This window comes from Purpureocillium lilacinum, assembly GCF_023168085.1.
Source record: "Purpureocillium lilacinum CBS 284.36 DNA, scaffold_1, whole genome shotgun sequence".
NCBI classification, from domain to species: Eukaryota; Fungi; Ascomycota; class Sordariomycetes; order Hypocreales; family Ophiocordycipitaceae; genus Purpureocillium; species Purpureocillium lilacinum.
This window is the reverse complement of record NW_027072111.1, coordinates 2,109,943-2,131,130: the sequence shown is the minus strand read 5'-3', so window position 1 is coordinate 2,131,130 and position 21,188 is coordinate 2,109,943. Positions and strand designations below refer to the sequence as shown.

The following is a 21,188-nucleotide window of genomic DNA, read 5'->3' as shown; positions in this document are numbered from 1 at the left end:
AGACACTCCGTGAGACGTGAGAACGAGACCCGATGGCCAGAGGGCTTGATCGGTAATACGGGCCACTCTCGCTTTCGCCATCTCTTACGTGATGGATGCCATTGCGGGGAGTGGGCAATCCGGGGCGCCGAGTCGGAAGTGCGTCTCCGAGCGTGCTCTCATCCAGGGGGCGTGCAGAGCCCATGACTTACATGCCGCAGACGCCGAAAAGGTATATAAGACGGGGGGACCGGGTTCTTGGGTCGTTCCTGGTTGACAAGCAAGCCATCACAAGTCACTTGATCACCTACGAGCTGTCTAGTCTCAGCCATCAGATCCCCTTATCAGATCAATCTCATCGAGTCCCCCCTTACACACAACAGGACGTCAAGTCAAGTCATCACCATGGCTCCCTCCGTCATCGAGACGACCACCACCACGACCCGGCCTGTGCCGGCGTACAAGCTGCACGTCGGCAACTACAAGGAGATTGACGCCCACAACGTCGACCGCGAGACGGAGACGGGCGAGAACGGCGCCAAGGTGAGTTGGACCGGCTTCTCATGAGCAACATGGATCACACCAGAAATGGATCAGGGGGGACTGACACGATGGCCTCAAAACAGTATCCTCACTACCTCCCCACATGGAACCGCGAGCAAAAGTGGCCTGCCCTGGAGCCCTATGAGCACTACGAGCACGGCAAAGACGCCGACACGACCTTCCCCAACCTGCTCCCCTCGTCCGTCTCCGTCACGCACCTGACGCCCTCCATCGGCTCCGAGGTCAAGGGCATCCAGCTCTCGTCGCTCACCAACGCCGGCAAGGACGAGCTCGCGCGCTTCGTCGCCGAGCGCAAGGTCGTCGCCTTCCGCAACCAGGACTTTGCCGACCTGTCCATCCCCGACGCCCTCGCCTACGGCTCCTACTTTGGCCGCCACCACATCCACCCGACGTCGGGCGCCCCCGAGGGCTACCCGGAGGTGCACCTCGTCCACCGCGGCGAGAACGACAGCGGCGCAAAGGAATTCTTCCAGGCCCGCACCAGCTCCGTCGCCTGGCACTCGGACGTCTCGTACGAGCAGCAGCCCCCCGGCACCACCTTTCTCTACATCCTGAACAAGCCCGACACGGGCGGCGACACCATCTTCGTCGACGCCGTGCAGGCCTACAAGCGCCTGAGCCCGCTGTTCCAGGAGCGCCTCCATGGCCTCAAGGCGACGCACTCGGGCATCGAGCAGGTCAACGCCGCGGCCGCGCGCAACAGCATCAAGCGCCGCGAGCCCGTCGTCAACGAGCACCCCATCATCCGCACCCACCCGGCCACGGGCGAGAAGGCCATCTACGTCAACCCCCAGTGTAAGTCTCTCCCCACACGCAGAACACCCTACATTCGAAGAAAAACGCAAGTCTGACTGTTTGTCACGCACAGTCACCCGCGAAATCGTCGGCCTCAAGCGCGAGGAGTCGGACGCCCTGCTCAAGTTCCTGTACGACCACCTGGCGTACGGCGCCGACTTCCAGGCCCGCGTCAAGTGGGAGGAGGGCACCGTCGTCATCTGGGACAACCGCGTGACGCAGCACAGCGCCATCGTCGACTGGGAGAACGGCCAGCGGCGGCACCTGGCGCGCATCACGCCCCAGGCCGAGCGGCCGTACGAGACGCCCTTTGAGGGCTGAGGGGTCTGATCTGCTATGAGCAGCGAAAAGGGAAACATATTTTGAGAATTTTGTGAAGGATTGGGTAGCAAGCATGTCATGAACCTATACTACATTGCCAAGTTCAGCTCCGGAGACGAGAGAGCTCTCACGGATTTATAATTGAACAATTGATACATTAAAACACATCGTCGATCGCCAGGCGCTTGTGAATGGGAAAAAAGTAATCAAAAGGCGCAACACTCAGACTCGGAATGGCTTGAACTTGGCGTCCATTTTTGTCGCAGCTCCTCCGACGGTGGCATACCCTAACGTGCAGAAAAAGCTGATTGCTAAGCATCACGACGACGCGGCAACGCCCAGGCGCCCTCTTATACAACACCGCGCCAAGTCCGCAACGGCGTGACTCACTGACACGAAACTCCGCAGAGTGCCAACGCGAAGACACGTGCGCGCAGGGCTGCCTGCCTGCCTTTACCTTTTGCCTCTCTCACACACACAAGCACGCACATGCCGACTACACACACCCCAGCTGTTTAAGCGTATCTTCAAGCTCGGATGTGGCTGAGCGGAAGACGGCCGGGGTCAGACAGCCCTGGCAGCTAATAACCATAACGATCGGGTGGGACTGCCACTCCACTGCGGCGTCGCGATACTCTGGCTCGCATGGGTCCCGGTGGGTGAACACGGTGTAAGCGATGGGCAGTTTTGATCCGAGTGTTGCTGCTTGTCGCGGGTGAGTTGAGCGGGCCATTGGTAATACACAGAATTCGCAATGAGGGTTTTGAGGAGAATGACTTCATGAGGGGCTCTGATGTGCATTTGTAAGTGCGGACAATGACGCTGAACGTCGTCTTCGATGTTCATGATCGCCTATATAAGGCCCGTGTAAGTCAAGCATTGAGATGAGCTCAAGACAACAACAACAGCAGCAGCAGCAGCAACGACTCAGCAGCAGCTTCTTTCAGACCCCCCAAAAACAACAAAACGGCAACTTTTTCTGTATCCAACAAAGCTTCTCCTACATTCATCATGTCTCGGATCCTCTCCCTCGGCATCGGCAACATGGGCGCCGCCCTGGCCCGCACCCTCCTCGCCTCCAACCCATCATCATCCACCCCCCTCACCATCTGGAACCGCACCGCCTCCCGCCCGCTCGTCACATCCCTCGTCGCCGCCGGCGCGCGCCTCGAGACGGACCTCGCCGCGGCCATCTCCGCCGCCGACATCATCCTCATCTGCGTCCTCGACTACGACACCATCTACTCGGCGCTCACCTCCGCCTCCGCAGACTCCTCGGCCACGCTCGCCGGCAAGACCGTCGTCAACCTCACCAACGGCACCCCGCGACAGGCCGCCGCCGCGCAGGCCTGGTTCCGCGAGCGCGGCGTCGCGCGCTACTTCGACGGCGCCGTCATGGTGCCGCCGCAGCTCGTCGGCACGCCGCACTCCTTCCTGCTCTACTCGGGCGAGACGGAGGCGGCGTTCCAGGCCAGCGTGAAGGACCAGCTCGCGTCCGTGGGCAGCGCGCTGTACACGGGCGAGGACGTGGCCTCGGCGGCGACGGACGACCTCGCCGCGCTGGCGGCCATGTACGGCATGTTCTCGGGCGCCTTCATCGGCATCGGCCTGCTGAAGAAGCAGCTGGCCAAGGCGGCGGGCAAGGGTGATGGAGCCGCGGCCAAGGTCAAGGTGACGCCTGCGGTGGAGAGCGTCGTGGTGCCGGTGCTGACGGCGTTGGTGCCGTATGTCGGGCTCATCGCCAAGGCGGTCGACGAGGAGGCGTGGGATGACGACATGGGCAACCCGCTGGGGATGCAGCTCGCGGGCGTGCGCAACATTCTGCAGGCGTGCAAGGACGAGGGCGTCAACGGAGGGGCCCTGGAGACCTTGGTGGGACTGATGCAGAAGGTTGTGGACGAACGGGGTGGTGCTGGAGGCGTCCCCGAGGTGGCCAGGTTCATGGTCGAGTAGTGACATCCTCTCTGCCAGATCAATAAAATGATGTTGACTGGTACTTCGCTGAAACGTTCCTTACCGGCTGAATAACTCGTTCGCATCAGCATGCGCATCAGGCCTGTTTCACATCCGTCTTCTTCTCCCCATCATCCAACATGTAATACCAATATATCGCCGTCTCGGCCTTATGCTCCTCAATCGCCCTGTACAAGTACTCATCATACCCCCCAAACGAAAGCCCCTGCTTCTTGTAGAACCGGCACGCAGGCACGTTATTGCTCTGCGTCTCGACCCGAATCCCCTTGACGCCCACCTCCCTCGCCCACTCCACCACCGCACCAAACAGCCTCTTGCCCTGGCCCTTGCCGCGGAGACTCGCGTCCAGCGCAATGGTGTTAAGCGTCGCCATGCCGTTCCAGTCCTTGAACGCAAACGCGTAGCCGAGGATGCGGTGGCCCTTGGCGGCAGCGCCGTTGTGGGCGTCGTTGTCGTCGGAGGAGGGTGCGGTGAGCGCGAGGATGACGCTCTCCGCGGTGCCAGGCTCGTCAAAGTCCTCCTCCGCAAAGCCGTAAGATTTGGTGCGCGGCGGCACGACGGGCGTCGTCGCGATGGGTTGGTCGAGCGCGAGGTGGTGGTACGGCTTGGCGACGACCTCGGAGATGTTGAAGGAAAAGTCGCAGGCGGCGATGTCTGCCTGCGTGATGCGCGGCACGCGAGTGATCTCCATAGCGACTAGATGTGTGTATCTCTTGGTCTGAGCTGCGTCTCAGTGTCGTTGACCAAATTGCATAACCCGTAGAAGATGCGATGGCAATATTGATCGTAGAATGTACAGAGACGGGTCGAGCTCATATATACCACCTCACATCAATGAGTTCGTACGAGGACACGTAATTGCCTCTGAGGTCTCTGGGGTCAATAACCCCCGCCCAGCTTTCGTGCGACAGTCCCAAGAGACAGCGCTCTCTTGCGTGCGCGTCGTGGAAGCAGTTGGAGTTGCAGGGAAGCTCGACACGATGCAGACAGCCAGGGTCATGGAGAGGAGCCAATCGGCGTGACTCAATACGGCAACACTTGCCGCCAAAGGACAGTCCATCCAGGTGACCGATTGGGCAATCTCTGCGGCAGCATCTTTGGTTGTGAGTGGAGCCTCGGAGCGGCAGTGATAGTCACGAATGAGCCAGTCACTTGCAAAGAATAATGAGCTGAATGCTGGCGAGGACTGTGTGTCGCAATCAACTTGATTCAAGCATATTTACTGCAACTTGTCGCGTCCTCGTTGTGTCCGGTATTCCAACGCTATGCTGGCAAATGCCACACCACCTTGCACACCAAAACATGACATTACATGGCATTATAACTCTTCCAATCGTGGTATCAAATGTAAATTCCCCAATGCACACCTCTACACGCGCTGCGTGCCCGCCTCGTGCTCCGACTCCGTGTCTGAGATCTCCTTGGCCAACGTCTGGGCACCGGTGAGTCTCGGGTTGCGCAGCGCGAGAGAGAAGCCGATGAGCGGCACGCAGAGGCAAATGCCAGTGATGCACAGGAGGCGCTGGATGTACTGATACGCGTGGCCGACGGCGTCGCGCTCCGGCGTGCCGAGGGGATAGAGGGCGATGACGTTGCCGAAAGGATCAGCGTACGCAAGGGGCGCCAGCGTCGCGTTGATGGGGCTAAGAGTCTCCTCCAGCTTGGAAGGCAGCAGCTGCGACCACATGGCACCAGACACGGTGTTGCCGAGGGCAGAGCCCACGTTGTAAACGGCAAGGTAGATGCCGGTCATGACGGCCAGGTTCTCGTGCTTGAGACCGACCTGCAGCGAGGCCTGCGCCGTGTAAGGGAACAAACCACCGGCGAAGCCGAGGAGGACCTGGGCGCCGATGATGCCAGCCTTGCTAGCTCCAGACGGAGATCCGCGGTAGTGGATGAGAAGGCCAAAGGCAACCATGAAGAGGCAAGTACCGGCAACGACGAAAACCTTGAGGCGTCGGACCTTGTAGACGATCATGCCAAGGATGACGCCGGTAATGACGCTGGTGAAGGAGTAAAGCGAGGTGATGCGAGTGGCAGCTTTGACGGAGAAACCAAAGGCGACCTGCAGGACGGTGTAGAGGAAGTCGGCCTGCATGCCCCAGGCGAAGTTGAGCAGGATCGCGATACCCATGGGCGCCCAGACAGCACGGTCCTTCATGAGAGTGAAGGGAACCAGGGGGTGAGGAGCCTTGAGCTCCCACCAGACGAAGAACGGCACGCAAACGACACCGACGACGAGGGGGGCAATGACGTGCGGCTGCTTCCACTGGGCCTGGAAGCCACCGGCAATGGTCAGAGGCACGAGGATGAGGGCGAAGACGGCGATGAGGAGAATGATGCCAATGACGTCGAGCAGCCAGAAGAGCTCGAGGGAGAGGTTGCGGAAGCCAAGCTGCTGGAAGGAGGAGCGGTAGTTGACGAGCAGACCACGCTTCTTGGCGCGGTGCGAGACAACCATGAGGCTGATGATGAGAGGCAGGGCGCAGACGGGATAGATGATGCACCACATGCCAATGCCCCACTTCCACGTGGTGTTGGCGAGAACAGCGTCGCTAATGTCGCCGCTAACCCAGGTGTTGATGATGAAGGGCAGGGCGGGGATGTAGCTGAAGAAGAGACGGGCGCGCGTCGAAGTAATATCGGCAATGACGACCTCGACAAGCAGGATGATCATGGTGTAGCCGACCTGGTAGATGACGCTGCCGCCGGCAAAGGTATCGACGTCGGTGGCAACGGCCTCGACGATGGTGCCGATAACGTAGAAGACGATGGAGATGCAGATGAGCTCGACACGGCCAAAAACATCGGCAATCTTGGCGGCCGTGGGCTGGGCGGCGGCGGCGATGACGGAACGGATCACATTGACGGTGGCCTGGAGCGAGTGCACGCCGAAAGAGGCGGTCGCGGTCGGCTGGTAGGCATAGCGCAGGGTGCCGTCGAGGCCGTAGGCGTATGCGACGAGGAAGACGCCCAGGAAGATGAAGATGCGGTCGACAAATGTGATGCACTGGGAGAGCGCCTCGACTCGGGCAACACCGGGCGACTTAATGTCCTTGACGGCGTCGGCAGCCGACAGCGGCTCGCCGTGCTGCCGCTCGTTAATGTCGGTGTCCTTTTCGTGGGTGGCCATGGCGGGCGTGGTCTTGCGTCGGTCAAACGATGCGACTGTTCCACGAGAGCGGGCCGCGCGACGAGGCGGAAGGGTGATGTCCGCGGACGGAGGAGGGTGCGGAGAAAAGGCGACGAACGCAAGAAGCAGTCCTAGAGGGGGAAGATCCAAGGAAGGATCAAGGAAAGAGACGAGCAGGGTTGCAGTTGCCTTTATGCTTAAGGGCTCCGGATGCGGAGACACCGAAGAGCACCTTCCTCACGGACCGACGGACTACGAAGAGCGCGGCGGCCCCTGCTAGCACTCCTGCGGTAACCTTAAGTACTTGTTCGCCCCGTACAAAACCGCCTGCAACATCCTGTCACTCATGCCAACGTCCACGCGACTGGAGCAAGAAAAAAAAAACTCGCTGACCCCGACCCCCGATTGATTAGATAAAAGGCCGAAGAAAGCGCACCTGGGCGCGAATCGACATGGGCCCCCATGCTGGGGCCAACCTTCATTCGCTGCTAGTGGGCACCGCGGCGCCTCGTCGCATCCCATCCCACGCCGTGGAACCCCCATATTATCCAGAGCCACGCTTGCCACGGCCGGTCGCCACGAGGCCTGCTCCAAACGGATGCCACCTCCGCGAGCCAAGGTCGAGTGCGCAGTTTTTCTCGATCCACCACCAACAGATGGAGGCCATCCCATGAATCTCTTACGTGCCCTGCCCATGCCCATGCCCAGCCCGGCCCAGCCTCTGGGACCCTGCGGCGGCGGCGGCGGCGGCGGCGGCGGCGGCGGCGGCGCTGAGGGCCAGCAAGGTTATCAGATGCATCAGATTATCTCGGCTTCGCGCGCTAAGCTGAAATCTCTTCCTGAGCTCAGCGCCACGCGCGCCCAGCCCGCGAGGTAGCCACCAAACTCGGGCCATTCGCACGCGGGATTGGCCGGAGACCGAAACTCAGGAATCCTGCCCGCCGAGATGGCGTTTTCCCCCCCTCGCGCGTGGGTTGACCGACCGAGTGAGTGACAGCAGATGGATCTTGTGACGGCCGCAGTCATCTTTGACGGCCGGGCCCACCGCGCCTGGTTGGGCTCCATGCCAAGCTGTTGTTCTCGCGCAGCGTGTGCTGACGGCGTTGCCCATCACGCCACATGGCCGTCATCATCATGGCCGGCCGGCAGTCTCACTCCATGCAGCCTGCTGGCAGCAGCTCAGCTCGCTCAACCAACATGGCATTTCGCGCATGCGGGCGTTGCATGTTCAGCACGGAAACTGTGCAGCTGCAGGGAACGCATTGATCACATACGCAGACCGGCGGTCCTTGCGGCCTCCCACTGCCGCGTCGAGCTGAAATAGAAGCCATGCTGGCCAAGACAGACAGACATGCTCTTGACTTCGCAATTGACCCAACGCCAAAAGGCACAGCTTTTTTCCCGCGTTCTCGACCGGCCGGTGGACTTGATCGGGTGGACTTGATCTGACTCGAGATCAGAGGGCCAGCGCTGGGCCGTTGATGTGAAAAAAAACTCAATCGAGGTGAGAGAGCGCCCAGTCCGTAGAGCCAAGAGTTGGCACACCGACTACTTCGTGCTAGTAGTTGGTTGTACGTGGTTATGAGCGCCGGTGGCCCCGGCATCCAGTGCCAGAAAGTACGATGAACGGATGGCAACATGGCGCGTTGCCAGATTCCGAGAAGGTCCGGAAGACCCTGCGCCAACAGGTGGGACTGCCAAGGGTCCAAGAACCCGCGGGACTGGGACGGCACCAACACGAAAGCAGCATCGATGCTCCGGAGGTTCCCCGACATCCGCCGCCGCCCACAGCCTCGTTCGAGCTGTCTTGGCTGTGCCTCCCGGCCGGAGCTTCGGGTCGATGAATGAGGCTTGTATTGCGGTCTCACTGCGCCAAGTCTTCAGCCTGATTGAACCTGAAAGAATTGTCATGTTGCTGACAGTTGAAAGCGCTGTGTACTTGGTGAAAGACATCACACGACCTCCTCCTCCCGCGTTGTTCGTGCAGGACGTGAGAGTGCATGTACCGTTGCCAGTTCCCCTCTGATACGCTGATTTTCTGAAGCGACTGAAACCATTTGAACATGCATCCAAGACGGCGTTGAGCCACCAACAGTTATGTTGCGCATGGCGGCGTAGCAACTGACAAAACACGTTTGTCCCAACGACGGGTTTATGCGCAGGGGTTTCGGCGACGCCACCCGACTGGGAGCAGCTTGCCGCCCTTGACATTGCCACCAAGAACAATGCTGCAAGTCATCGGGCATGTCAGATAGCCTACATGCAAGATTGAGCCGAATTCGCTGCGGTCCAGTTGGTGATGCCGTGAGACAATTGACGACAAGCTTAATCTAGGGTAGCCGGATGAGAACGGGCGAATGAAGCACGTGCGGGAAGAACGCGGCCGACTTCACGCCCACGCCATTCCGGCCCAGACAGGCGTGTCGCTGAAAAGATCAATCAAGATACTCGACCTCGCAGCTGCGGCATGGATATCGACGCCACGTGCTTTCAACATGGGACGCGTATTGAGGTGTAGATGGAGTCAAGAGTGGCGCCGGACTGCATTCATATTTCAAAAAACGTCCTTGGATCAATATACAGTGCGAGTAGCTGTAAGGCCGTGTGGCTCAATGGCAGAGCGTCTGACTACGATTAGTTAATCAGAAGGTCGCAGGTTCGACCCCTGTCTCGGTCAATACTCCATTGTTTTTTTTTTGCATTTTTCGCTCCTCCAACAACCCACCACCCTCCTCCACCCCAGCCCTAACTCCACTCCCGTCGATGTATTAGTCTATTTTTTTTTTGCTTCTGAAGAGGGCTTCAGCAGCTGTGTAATGCTTTGACACGCAGCTTTGCATGCTTCTTCTGGCCAGTCGGGTCCAGCCTGGAAGTCTCGGACAGGCAATGAAGGAGCCTTTATGCTGAGGATGCTGGGTTACTCGTAATGCACCACCTTCATATCTTAGGCGCTGTGTCAACATCTTGGCTTTACATCGTTTCAGGTTCCCCTCTTCGCCGGTTCTCATCAAACCAATGCGCTTCCCGCCTTTTTGTTTAATATCCGTATGCGGCGGTGTCACGTCGCGGAGTATTTCGGCAGTTACTCGTACACCACGTCATGCCGTTGATACGAGCCGTAAACCGGATGGCTGAATGGCAAGATGCAGCGCATCATTGCATGCTGCAGCCATCAAGGGGTCACACCCGTCAACGGCAACGGCAAGGGTGCTCCACCTGCGTCTCTATTCACGGCACGACTGCCAGAGAAGGTGATGCCTGGAAGTCCCATCCTGCCGCAGGGATAGAAGTGCCGTCGGGGCCTCTCCCCGCCCCCAGCCGCAAGCCCGACTCCAGCCTATGGCCTTATGAGCCTATAATACCCCATACAACATGCATGCGGACATCCCAGGTTTTACCTGCCTGACGCTGCAGCAGTAACCCCCTCCTCCCACGACGTCCCATTCAGCTTGTTATCGGCAAGTCGACCTGAGGTGCTGCCGCTGCCGCCGCCAGACTCCTCATCCTCGTCGTCGTCGCCGCCCGATACGAGTCTCGTGTCACCGCCTCGGCTGGGTGATTCCAAGCTTGCGATGCATCGATCGGCACGTATATGTAGTTTCAGGGATGCGTTCCTGGAAAGTGGCTGGCGCGGGACGGTCGTGTCCTGCAGCCACTTTTTGATGCGATTCGGTGGGTTTCTGGCGGCTTGTTACGAAACTCCTGGGAGAGCGTTCGGAGCCCGGCTTGATCCTTGCTTTTTTGCTAGCCGTCTGGGGCTGGCTGGCTACGGGTCTAAGAAGCATGGATGAATATGCTTAAAATGCCACGACTGGCCTTGTCTTGAACGGCCCATTGTGCGTCTACGTAGTCTCCGCAAACCCCCTTCTTGTTGGTGACGTCCCGGGTCGAGGTTTTACTCCCGGTTAGACGTGGGGTTGAGTCCTCAACTCGCTCGACGTATGCATTGAGAGTGCGACCAGCTCCTGACGTTCGCTGCCCCATATCCCATCATGTATGGACTTTGGACCCTCGTTGTCGCGGCCTCTTGTGCCATTGCGCACGACGGTCGTCCCAGCCAGCCGCGGTACCTAGCGGGCCGATCAGGCAGTGGCCGTGTCCCACGATCGCCGGGAAAGGACATCTTCGGTCCAGTCGTGACGAAGCTTGAGAGCCGGAAAGTTACAGTCGACGGCCAGTGCGGAGTTGAGTTTGGGACGACTTGCCAGAGTGGTGACTGCTGCTCCATCGAAGGGTAAGTCCCGAGTTCACCTCACCCATGCCGGGTTTATTAGTACGGCTTATTGACCTTGGTGACTGTCACTAACTGTTGAGCAGATGGTGTGGCAAGGGACCTGACTATTGCTCCTCGCCGGACTGCCAGCTCGAGTACAGCGAGAGCTGTGACGGAAACATCCGGCCGCAAGGCAGGGACACGGAGAAGGTGGCACGCCCGAAAGTCGGAAATGTGCCGTACGGCCAGGGCATCTACGATTGTGACGTAGACGGGACCATTGCCCTCACATTTGATGACGGACCATACACTTACACCGAGGATCTGCTCAATTTGCTCAAGGTATGCTCTGGGTTCCCAACATGAATCCACGTCGCGCCAGCCCTTGGCCCATCACTTACACGCTCTCGCAGAAATACAACACCAAGGCGACCTTCTTCATCACGGGCCGCAACTTCGGCAAGGGCGCCATCAACGACCCCGCCAAGCCCTGGCGGGCGCTCATCAAGCGCATGTTCGACGAGGGCCACCAGGTGGCCTCGCACACGTGGTCGCACCAGAACCTCGCGACCATCAAGCAGGAGACGTTCCGGCAGCAGATGCTGTGGAACGAGGTGGCCATCGCCGACATCCTCGACGGCCGCTTCCCCACGTACATGCGCCCGCCCTACTCGTCCAGCAACGGGCAGACGGACGCCTGGCTCGGCGAGCTGGGCTACCACGTCGTCTACTTTGACCTCGACACCGAGGGCTACCTGCACCAGTCGCCCACGGAGATTCAGGTGTCCAAGGACATATGGGACAGGACCGTCAAGGGTCAGAGCCCCGCCAACAATACGTGGCTCGCCATTGAGCATGACTCCATCGAGCAGACGGTGCATAACCTGAGCGAGTACATGCTCAAGTCGATGGACAGCAATGGCTTCCGGGGCGTCACCGTGGGCGAGTGCCTGCGAGACCCGCCTGAGAACTGGTATCGCCGCATTGACGTCGTGAACAACGGGCGGGTGTCCTCTGCCGTGAAGTCAAGCACCACCAAGACCACGACGAGCACCAGCACCAAGCTAGTCTCCAGCACGAAACCTGCCACTACGAGCATCATGACCGACGCCAGCAGCACCGTGAAGCCAACTACCAGCACACAGCCCGCCACCACTACCCCAAGACCGCCATTCGACCCGTCCATGGGACTCAGGTTCTCCAAGCGGGTCATCTACAAGACGGTCGAAGTCGTGCCAGTCCCCGCAACGGGCCCAGCCGCCACCGGACCGCCCTCGAGGGGCGGTCGCTGCGGCGCCAAGTTCGGGGGCATGACCTGCATCTACAACCCCGTCTCCAAGTGCTGCTCCGAGTACGGCTGGTGCGGGTCGCTAGACTCGTTCTGCAAAAAGGGCTGCCAGCCCAACTTTGGGATTTGCAAATAATAAAGGATTCGATGCCTCGGCGCATCGCTACGCAGATGAGGGGTGTGAATGAATGAACGAAATGCCAATGAGCCGGCGGTCAGCTGTGTCTTGATGACGGGGAGGAAATGCGCCTCACGATTGTAATGTACGGATTGGGTATTAGCTTGTAGGGCTGAACGGGAGAGACGCCTCTTTTGGTCTGGGTGTGTGGTGTTCCTTCGACATGAGGCTGTGCTATTATACGCGCTGCGCTTGTGACATCGTGGACTGTGGTCGTTGAGTGTTCGGAACTTCGGAACTGCGTCACCTGCCACTGTACTCCGTACACCGCGGGCAATGGAGCGATTGCAGCTCAGCTCGCCATGTGGCAGGCGCCTCTTCGTCTGGGATAAACAGGCTTTGTGTGTTCACCCGCTGGAGTCGTCCCGAGCCGCCGCTTGTGCTAGTCACTGCTGCGGTGCCGAGTTGCCGCTGGCCCGTCTAATAAAAGTCCACGAGCGACAGGGGCAGGCCTGGTGGCTTTTCCCAGCAGAAATAAGAGAGCCAGGCGAGACCGTTCAGCTTTCTGGCATGTGTAAATGACAACGGTGGCTTATTGTCATGTCCTCGATGCTGTTCCTCCCTTGCGTGAAAGGCGCGTCTGGCGCCTGGGTTGACCGAGCGCCATTTCAGTGCGACGGCCTCTGCAGAGCCGCACCATGACGATGGAGAACATTGAACCCCAGGGTGCCACCTCGCCAGAGGGCGCCGTAGCTCATTTCTCGCGATCCCAAGCGCGTCTCCACAGCAAGCGCAAAGCCGCCGCCATCGTCGACTCTCATGCGCCTCATGGGGTGGGAACTCCACCGAGTCAGGTCCATCATCCCGGGGGTCGCTCCCCCAGGAGTGTCTCTGCGGAAACTCGCGCCAACTGGCGACGAAAGGAGCGTCGTATTGTCGCTGCGGATACGAGCGTCTATCTGCCCGTGGACGAAACTGAATCTGGTGTCGGCTGCGAGCAGGGACGAAACTGTGCCGTCGACGTGCGTTTATCAGCACCCATCGACTCCATACAAGTGAGGCAGCTGCCAAGACCTCAATCGCAGCTCTCTCTTTCCCCCTTATTCTAACGGCCAAAAAGGAGGGCTGAATGAGCTCTGCAAGGCTGACTCTTGCTTCACGAGCACTTTGCCAGTTGGGGAATGCTGTGGCGGCGGCCCAGCGCGTTCGGATGATTCGAGACGCAGATTGATGTTACGTGCCAGGTCGACAGCAGCAGCAGCCACACGGGCTGAGCGACCAAGGCTGAGACTAGGCAATTAGAGCGGCCGTCGAAGCTCCAATGGCTCCAAGTAAAGGCCGCCTCTGATACTCCAAACTTGATCTGCTCCTCTAAATGGTGAACATGACGTCTGGTGCCAAAGTGATGCGTACCATCAAAGGTTTCTATCGACGCCCCCAGTTATGCCGGCTCAAAGAACGGAACCCGTCGCCATCGCAGCGGAGACGCACAACCAGACCATCGTGAAACTGGAGCTCTCAGCCCTCGAACCGCTGGGTGGAAATGGGGCACGACGGACGATCTCCCCATCAAATTAGCGGGCGCCACAAGCTCGACGCCGTCTTGACTCTTCACCTACGTCGCCGGTCCCGCGGTCCAGTTCCTGCGCCTCCGCGCGCCGGTACCGAACCCAGCCCCCAATGCGGTCGCTCCCCCAAAGTCCACCATCCGAGTCCGCAGCAACGATGCCGTAGTTCATGCGCCAGAACCCTTCAATAACATGTGCAACGGTCTACGGATTGCATTTGTGAAGACGCTTTGGCCCCCCTTTAATATAAACCACCATCCTCACAGTCCCAAAAAGAAAAGGTAAAAAAAAAGGAACACAAAGCACATGGCGAGACTCCATCAAGCTCGCTCCCCCTTGCGCAAATTGGCACCTCTCAACCTCGGGTTCAGGAATCAGGAATCAGGCCCATGATGCAAAAGCAAGGCTGACCCGGCACTCGCTGCGACCAAGCACGCTTGGCACCTCCCCACCGCAGGGCTGACCCACGCCCAAACATCCAAGCGCATCCCTCCCCCTCGGCATCACATTGCTCCTAGCGGTTCCCACCCTTACTTCCCATGGGCCCTGGGCGCGCTCTTGCCCCTGGCGCCAGTGTGTTGCCAAACACCTACCTCGTCGCGAGAGCGCCTGCCATTCGCCTGGGAGCTGAGATTTGAGTGCACCCGCGCCCCTGGGCGTCTGGGGTTCGGGCTACCCGTGCGCGTGCGGCTGCCCTGAGGCTGGAGCGAGGAAAGCCCGCCCGCCCGTTGCCGGACAGGGGGAGGGGGCGTGTTTCTGCGGCGGCGGCCATCAATAGTAATATGGAGACTTCGACTGGTGCTGGTGCTGGTGCTGGTGCTGGCGCGGGCGCTTTCTCGTTGAGCCTCCGTCGTGACGACCCGGCACCACAGATGGCCGTCGCGACCCCGTGTTGCTGTGAAAATGGGCAAGGCGCGTTTGGACAGGCCTGACTAGTGCGAGTATATAAGAGCATCGTGGCCTGGCACCGCGGAGTGTAGCTGGTTCCCTTCCGCCCCCTTTACTCTCACACATACACTTACACCACATCGTCAACTTCTTCAGACCACGATAATACCACAGTTTTACTGTACTCTTCAGCCCTCATCCAAACCAGCAACACACATACACACACAAAATGCAGGCCAAGCTCGTCCTCCTCTCCGCCCTCGCGGCCTCCGTCTCCGCGACCGTCGACTTCCACGCCGCCGTCGCCGCCCGCGAGGCCCCCGCGGCCCTCGCCCCCCGCCAGACCGTCGACGCCGAGTGCCAGTCGGCCGTCCTGTCCGCCGGCAGCTCCATCCCCACGCCTCCCCCCGAGGTGGTCTCCGCCATCGGCAACAACAAGCAGACGGACCCCTGCAGCTTCTCGACGCCCGCCTCCCTCTCCAAGGAGTTCGCCAGCTACTCGTCGCAGCTCGAGTCGTGGGCCTCGAAGAACAAGGACATCCTGACCAAGTGCTCCGCCCTCGCCGACCTCAACACCATCTCCGTCACCTCGTGCGACAAGAAGGGCGGTGCCTCCACCAAGGCCACCGGCGCCGGCGCCTCCTCCACCAACGGTGTTGCCCGCGAGACCGGCATGGCTGTTGCTGCCATGGCTGCCGCTGGCATTGCCGCCATTGCTCTGTAAATTTGGACTCGCCACGTCGACGTTCAGGCTGTTTCAGATGTTCCAGGTCAGAGGCGGATAGCCTTGGCCAGGGAGAAGCTGTTTCGACTACCTACATGTATGCCAAGCGGGTCATCGCGGAGGCGAATTGGGCTGCTCCTTTGCGAGCGCACGTACATAAGACAGACCGGATAATACCACCACAATAATTCTCGATTGCGAGTGGCGTGAAGTCAAGCGAAGCAATGCTGATTTTTGCTCAAGGCTTGGGCTGACCTCGCTAGAATACAATGCAGGGGCTACAACAGCCAGTCGTTACTGTGCGCCGCTCGCTTGAGCCCCCTCGTTGCCCTCCGCACGACAGTCACATCCCATCTCCCTCTGGAATGCCTCTTTTTCCATTCCGTCGAACCTCCGTAGCGCCATCTTCGCCACGGCTAGCTTTGCGTCTCTTCCGACCTTGGCTGTATCGTGCTCCACTACCTTGTCGTGCACCATCAGTGCGCACACGGCATCATCCCCAGTCACTGCCGTGGCGCCCTGGTCCGGACCGCATGGCACTACAGATACGTATAGTCGCCAGTTCTGGCAACCAAGTTGGTTCTGGAGCATCTGCGCCAAGGCAGTGACTGGGTGCCGGCTCGCATACGTATCGTACAGGGCCATGTCCTCAAAGTACGGCTCGATGAACGAGGTAAAGAAGCCCTCCACGACGCTGTAGTCGTACCGGGAGTCGACAAACATGGCGCCCACCAGAGCTTCCAGCATGTCTGACAGGATCTTGGGTGGTTGGGACGTGCTCAGCCAGTAGTCCTTGCGGCCTTCGGCTTTCGTGTTACCAGGCCCTTCTTCAGGGCGAGCCAATTCCCTGGCCATCTCCAGTTCCGCGACGTAGTCGCTAATCTGACCGATCAGGCTCGATGTTGTCATGAGGAGATGCTTCTGGAGGCCGAGCTGCACGCAGAGCGAACCGAAAAAGTGATTCGAGACCATGGCCATTTTGTGCTCTGTCAGCCACTGTGGATCGGCGTCTGGGAAGCGCCTGAAAAGATAGTCGACGATGACCAGATCTAGCAACGCGTCCCCAAGGAATTCGAGCCTCTGGTAATTGGGGATTGGCTCGTACGGATACGACGGGTGCTTGAATGAACTGCGCAACAGGTTGGGGCATTTAAATCGGTATCCCGTGGCCTCGGATATCTGGTCGACGGCCAAACGCTGCACAGCGGAAGCCGGTGCGTTCTGCCAATCTGGAACCCTGAATGCGTCGTAATAATCCGAGAATTTCAGCATCTTGTGGTTTTTGCTCCTGACCATCTTCGTCACGGCCTTGACTGCGAGGTCCATTTTGCCCGACTCCCGCTGCGACACATATGCGGCGCCGATCAATGCTTCGCAAACGTCTGCAACCGACTTGTCGGAAAGGTTGTGGAAATGCCCACCGGTTTTCGGCATCTTTCCCCTCTTAAGCTTGAGATCTGGATACCAGGTGCGGCGGTCGAAAGGCTTTGACCGGACGTATTCCTGGAGCTTGCGGTCAACGGCGTGGTTGAACAGGTTCTGATTGCAAACGAGTAGCATGCGTTCGACGTGATACTCGAATTCGTTAGTGTTGGGGATGAGCGTGAATAGCGATATTGTTGTGGCCATCTTGAGAAAGGCATCGCCCAGGAATTCGAGTCGCTCGTAGTTGTTTCCCATGCCGACTTGAAAGTCGACCTGCACGTCGCCATGCTCCTCGGTGTTGGAGCTATCTTTGGTGAGTGCTTCGAGTGCCAGATTCGGCTGGATGTCCAGGTCGAGGAGCTTGCAAGCTTCGAGCGCGATCAGGACGGAATCAAGGCGGTAGATCATGACTGGTATTATCATGGCCATGGAAACCATATCGATCGGCAACTGTCGGCGCGTCAGTATACAGATGATCCACCCACTACCGGAGCTGTGCTTCTTACCTTGGAGACTCTCATAGGCTCGAGGATGATGCAGCAGCGCAACTCTTGGTTGTCTTCTGCAGTATACTCGTCGAGGAAGTTTCGGCGGATTGGCAAGAGTGTCGCATCGACGACTGGCTGATTCTCGTCCCATGTCTGTCTCCTGCGTGAATGAATAGTGAGACTGTTGCTGTATTCTTTGATGTTCGGTTCCACCTGCCGATATGCCCGACTTTTCGGCATTGGTGCGCCCTCGGGTACCGGATCACTGGGCCTCAGCGCTTTGTTGATGCCATGGATGATGAACTTGCGAGACCCATCCCAGGGATCCATGACCAGTTTGTCATGGAAGAAGTCCTCAGGCGCGCCGCGCCAGTCTGGCTGTTCAGAATGAGACACCTTGGTGACTGTCTCCCAGTCGATCCTTGTCGGGTCAGCCGATGCAGTCCCGTCGTCCATTGGGATTCGTGCGCATGGTGCCAGGAAATATGGCATATCCGCCGGCTGGGCATTGTAGTCCTTGCTGAAGACGTCGGAGAAGATTGCGAGAGTGAAGGTGACCAGGTCGTGGAGCTCGTCCAAAGAGAGACGCAAAGGCCGCGATGAGGACACCAGGCGCGCGACCGAAGTCCGCCCCTGATCCAAAAACAGAAGCATTGGCTCAATATCTGGCAGCTTCTGCCTGGTCAAGAATATGATGGGGCTCGTGGGCCATTGGACGGCCTCTGGCGAGTCGAGGACGAAGACGGAGTGGAAGAGCTGAGTTGGCAGGTCCGAACCTAGCCCGGACCACATCCCAGGCTTGATTCGCATGTTGTACTCGTGGCGCTTGTTCGAGCTCAAGGCCAAACGCGCGTTGCGCATCGCAGGAAGCATTTTGCCGAGAGTTGGTTGAAGATGGCTGTTGATGTACTTTTTCTTGATCAGCTCCACGCATGCCTCGAAGGCCGCAGAGCAGCGTGCCAGCTGTTTATTTCGCTGGGCGAACCCTTTCATGGACTTGAATGGACTGGTATCCGGGAAAATGATCGTGGCAACAAACTTCCTGCTTGTATGAGAAGGCGTGACCACGTATTCCGGAGAGAGGGACACGTCGGGCCCGCCGAGCGACGATACGAACTTGGCTAGGACCTCCTGGCTGGACGAAAAGGTGAGCCGAGCACCAGTCTCTGGTATCTCGTAGAACTTTTGCGTGATCCTTTCATGTTCCGCCAGGGTTTCCACGTCGAAGGTGTCTTGGATCTTTCTATCGGCAGGAAGGCCGGAGACGAACCGCCGAAGCGCATTGGCGTCTCTCGTTGCTTGCTTGAGCCGTCGAAGATGCCTCATGTTGCCTTCTTCCAGCATGCTGATGTAGGTTGAGTTGGCCTGTCGAGCTCGCCCTTTGGACTGAATGTATTGGATGGCAGAGTCGTAGAGATCGAATCGGATGACAAGGTCGCACTCGGGAATATCGAGCCCTTCCTCAGCAACCTGCGTAGCAAACAGACAGTTGAATTCGCCTCGTCGAAATCGCTGAAGGGTCAGGACCTGATCGCGAAAGGACATGTTCGCGATGCTGGCTGTAAGTGGCTGAGACCCAATCTGAACAAGGCTCGTGTCAGCGCAGTCCGCGCAACGCTACGTGTGGAGAGAACTCACCAGGTAAGATGAACGCATCCCCGGAACGTGCTTGCCGGCCTGCGAGAAAAAGATTGAGAGAAGCAGGGCCGTGTGGCGTTTTTGCACAAATACGATACATCGGCCCGTTCGCTCACGGCTGAAAGAGTCCCGAAGAATCTGCCGTAGTAATTCGACTTTTGAGGAGAAAGTCGCCGAGCCCCTGGCGGGTTCGCTTGCTGCATTTGCTGTGGCAGCCTCTCGGATTGCTTTCTGAGCCTCCTGAAGCGTTGCGAGCACCCTGTCGGCTTCGGTGGTACCAATTGGCGCATGCAGGGAGCTGACGTCTCCTTGAGCCTTTGCCACCCGTCTGCGAACTTCGTCGTCGGTCATGAGAAGCTCCCAGTACTTGTCAGCGCACCAAGGTCCAAGCGTTGAAGCCACGTCTTGGGCAGCGTCGAAATGTATGCGGTAATGAGTGTCATGGGACATGAGTTCCGAAAGCTTCTGGCACAGGGGCGTCCTCGCGTCTTCAGCATTCACCAGTCGCGCGTAGTATTCCTTGAGCTCAACCTGGTTTCGCTGGGCTAGACCACGGGCAAGAGCCTCGTCGGAGACTGTGGCAATTTGGCTGCATAGGATGCCCTCGAGCTCAAGTGCGGCCGCCCGAAGATCACTTGTTTGCGCGTCGACGGGCGATGCCGTCATGCCGAGGATCCGTGGACGGTTCGCTGGCTCTCGTAAATAATGATCCTTGATGATACGAGCATAGGGATGCTTCTTCTTCGTATGGTGAGCCTCATCGAATATGAGGAGATTGATCTGCTGCATTTGAATGAAGCCGCTGTTGAGACAGTCGAGGAGGATCTGGGCTGTGCAGACGATAACCATGCTTTCGCTGAATCGCTTGTCCCAGAAAGCCTTTGTCCTCATGATGCCGGCCATTTCTCCATGGAACTTGTCAATAGGGTGCTCCAGGTTGGCTTTCAAGACGCTGTATTGCTGGATGCAGAGGGCAACCTTTTCAACGAGGAAGAATGCCACCTTTTTGGACTCTCCTTGAGCACGCCGCTCAAGCTCTTGATCCAGGGTGTGCCGCAACAGGAGAGCAGCAATGAGCGTTTTGCCAGCGCCTGGAGGAGCAGAGACGGTCAGTAGGCACGCTCGCCACGTGAAGGAGGTTGGTGGTCGGACCTGTGTCGAGAACGATGATGAGGTTCTTATCCTTGGCCCTCTCGAAGAGTTCTATTTGGTACTCCCGCGGGGTCGAAATGATTCCTTTCTCGTTGCTCTGAATCATTCGAGCAGTCGACGTGCGGTCCAGATCATGCGTCCGCTTGTCAACGAAGAGCTTGGTTCCAAGGCGCTGGCTCTTTTGAACCCACTGATGGAAAACCGCATCGCCGCGGCGACGAAGCGTGGAGACATTTGGCACAGTCTCAGGGTTGGTTGTGAGCCGGTACCGGTCAGTAGCGTCGTCGTCGCTGTCGCTACCGTCGCCATCGACGTCGCCGAGAGGCATGTCTTGATCCGTTATTGCTTCACCAGCGGTCTCTTGCACGGCGCTGTGCGGAGGGTCCGACCCAAGGGCCATTGTCTCCAAGCTCTTCGGCAGATTTGGTTCCGTGATCAACACATCGCCAGCCAAGGCGACACCCTCATCTTTCACCATGTTTTGTTAGTGCCCGCGGGCGGCGACACCTTTACCAACGCTGCTGATGTTTGGCGCTTTTGGGAGTTGGCGATCAACCCGTTGGCAGCAACAAAAAGATCGACGATGCGGGAGAAGCCGAGAGCTGTGACGAAGGAGATGGCGCGCTCTAGGAAGAAGACCAAAGAAAAGAATGACAGCTGTAGAAAGAAACGCCAAAGCGCCCAAAGGAATGCGCAGCTCACGAAACAAGAGTGAAGGATGGAGCAAACGAAGGAGAGACGCATTCACTGTGGGTGCAGTTGCACGGGTTCACTCACGGGTGTGACTTTGGTGGGGCACGTGCCTGGAGCTGGCGGCTGTCCGCCCGTAACAACCTCTAACCTCGCGCCTGGTGAGCCACTACATACTGCACTTTTGCTCTCGAAGCACCCGTACCCCGCGCCGACTCTGTAACAGGCGC

General features: G+C 58.7%; 7 protein-coding genes and 1 non-coding gene across 8 annotated transcripts; 5 read left to right on the top strand and 3 right to left on the bottom strand.

The window, feature by feature from the left end:
• Positions 1–384: 384 nt before the first annotated feature.
• Positions 385–1,659, top strand: PLICBS_000365 (uncharacterized protein; the record flags this gene model as incomplete). Its single annotated transcript, XM_018318646.2, has 3 exons — positions 385–522; positions 606–1,338; positions 1,412–1,659. The coding sequence occupies 3 exons, from the start codon at positions 385–387 to the stop codon at positions 1,657–1,659; spliced, it is 1,119 nt and encodes a 372-aa protein (XP_018184171.2).
• A 1,011-nt stretch (positions 1,660–2,670) lies between these two features.
• On the top strand, positions 2,671–3,612 carry PLICBS_000364 (uncharacterized protein; the record flags this gene model as incomplete). Its single annotated transcript, XM_018318647.2, has 1 exon — positions 2,671–3,612. The coding sequence occupies one exon, from the start codon at positions 2,671–2,673 to the stop codon at positions 3,610–3,612; it is 942 nt and encodes a 313-aa protein (XP_018184172.2).
• A 97-nt stretch (positions 3,613–3,709) lies between these two features.
• Positions 3,710–4,324, bottom strand: PLICBS_000363 (uncharacterized protein; the record flags this gene model as incomplete). The annotated part of the gene is made up of 1 exon (XM_018318648.2): positions 3,710–4,324. The coding sequence occupies one exon, from the start codon at positions 4,322–4,324 to the stop codon at positions 3,710–3,712; it is 615 nt and encodes a 204-aa protein (XP_018184173.1).
• Positions 4,325–5,002: 678 nt separating this feature from the next.
• PLICBS_000362 (siderophore transporter) lies at positions 5,003–6,766 on the bottom strand (the record flags this gene model as incomplete). Its single annotated transcript, XM_018318649.2, has 1 exon — positions 5,003–6,766. The coding sequence occupies one exon, from the start codon at positions 6,764–6,766 to the stop codon at positions 5,003–5,005; it is 1,764 nt and encodes a 587-aa protein (XP_018184174.1).
• A 2,598-nt stretch (positions 6,767–9,364) lies between these two features.
• PLICBS_000361 lies at positions 9,365–9,443 on the top strand. The gene has a single exon. It is a non-coding gene; the product is annotated as a tRNA-Arg (tRNA).
• Positions 9,444–10,758: 1,315 nt separating this feature from the next.
• Positions 10,759–12,403, top strand: PLICBS_000360 (uncharacterized protein; the record flags this gene model as incomplete). Its single annotated transcript, XM_018318650.2, has 3 exons — positions 10,759–11,000; positions 11,084–11,321; positions 11,393–12,403. 3 exons carry the CDS (start codon positions 10,759–10,761, stop codon positions 12,401–12,403), a joined length of 1,491 nt encoding a protein of 496 aa, XP_018184175.2.
• A 2,667-nt stretch (positions 12,404–15,070) lies between these two features.
• On the top strand, positions 15,071–15,565 carry PLICBS_000359 (uncharacterized protein; the record flags this gene model as incomplete). Its single annotated transcript, XM_018318651.1, has 1 exon — positions 15,071–15,565. The coding sequence occupies one exon, from the start codon at positions 15,071–15,073 to the stop codon at positions 15,563–15,565; it is 495 nt and encodes a 164-aa protein (XP_018184176.1).
• A 294-nt stretch (positions 15,566–15,859) lies between these two features.
• PLICBS_000358 (dicer-like protein 1) lies at positions 15,860–20,668 on the bottom strand (the record flags this gene model as incomplete). The annotated part of the gene is made up of 4 exons (XM_018318652.2): positions 15,860–17,440; positions 17,497–19,059; positions 19,117–20,207; positions 20,269–20,668. 4 exons carry the CDS (start codon positions 20,666–20,668, stop codon positions 15,860–15,862), a joined length of 4,635 nt encoding a protein of 1,544 aa, XP_018184177.2.
• Positions 20,669–21,188: the final 520 nt, after the last annotated feature.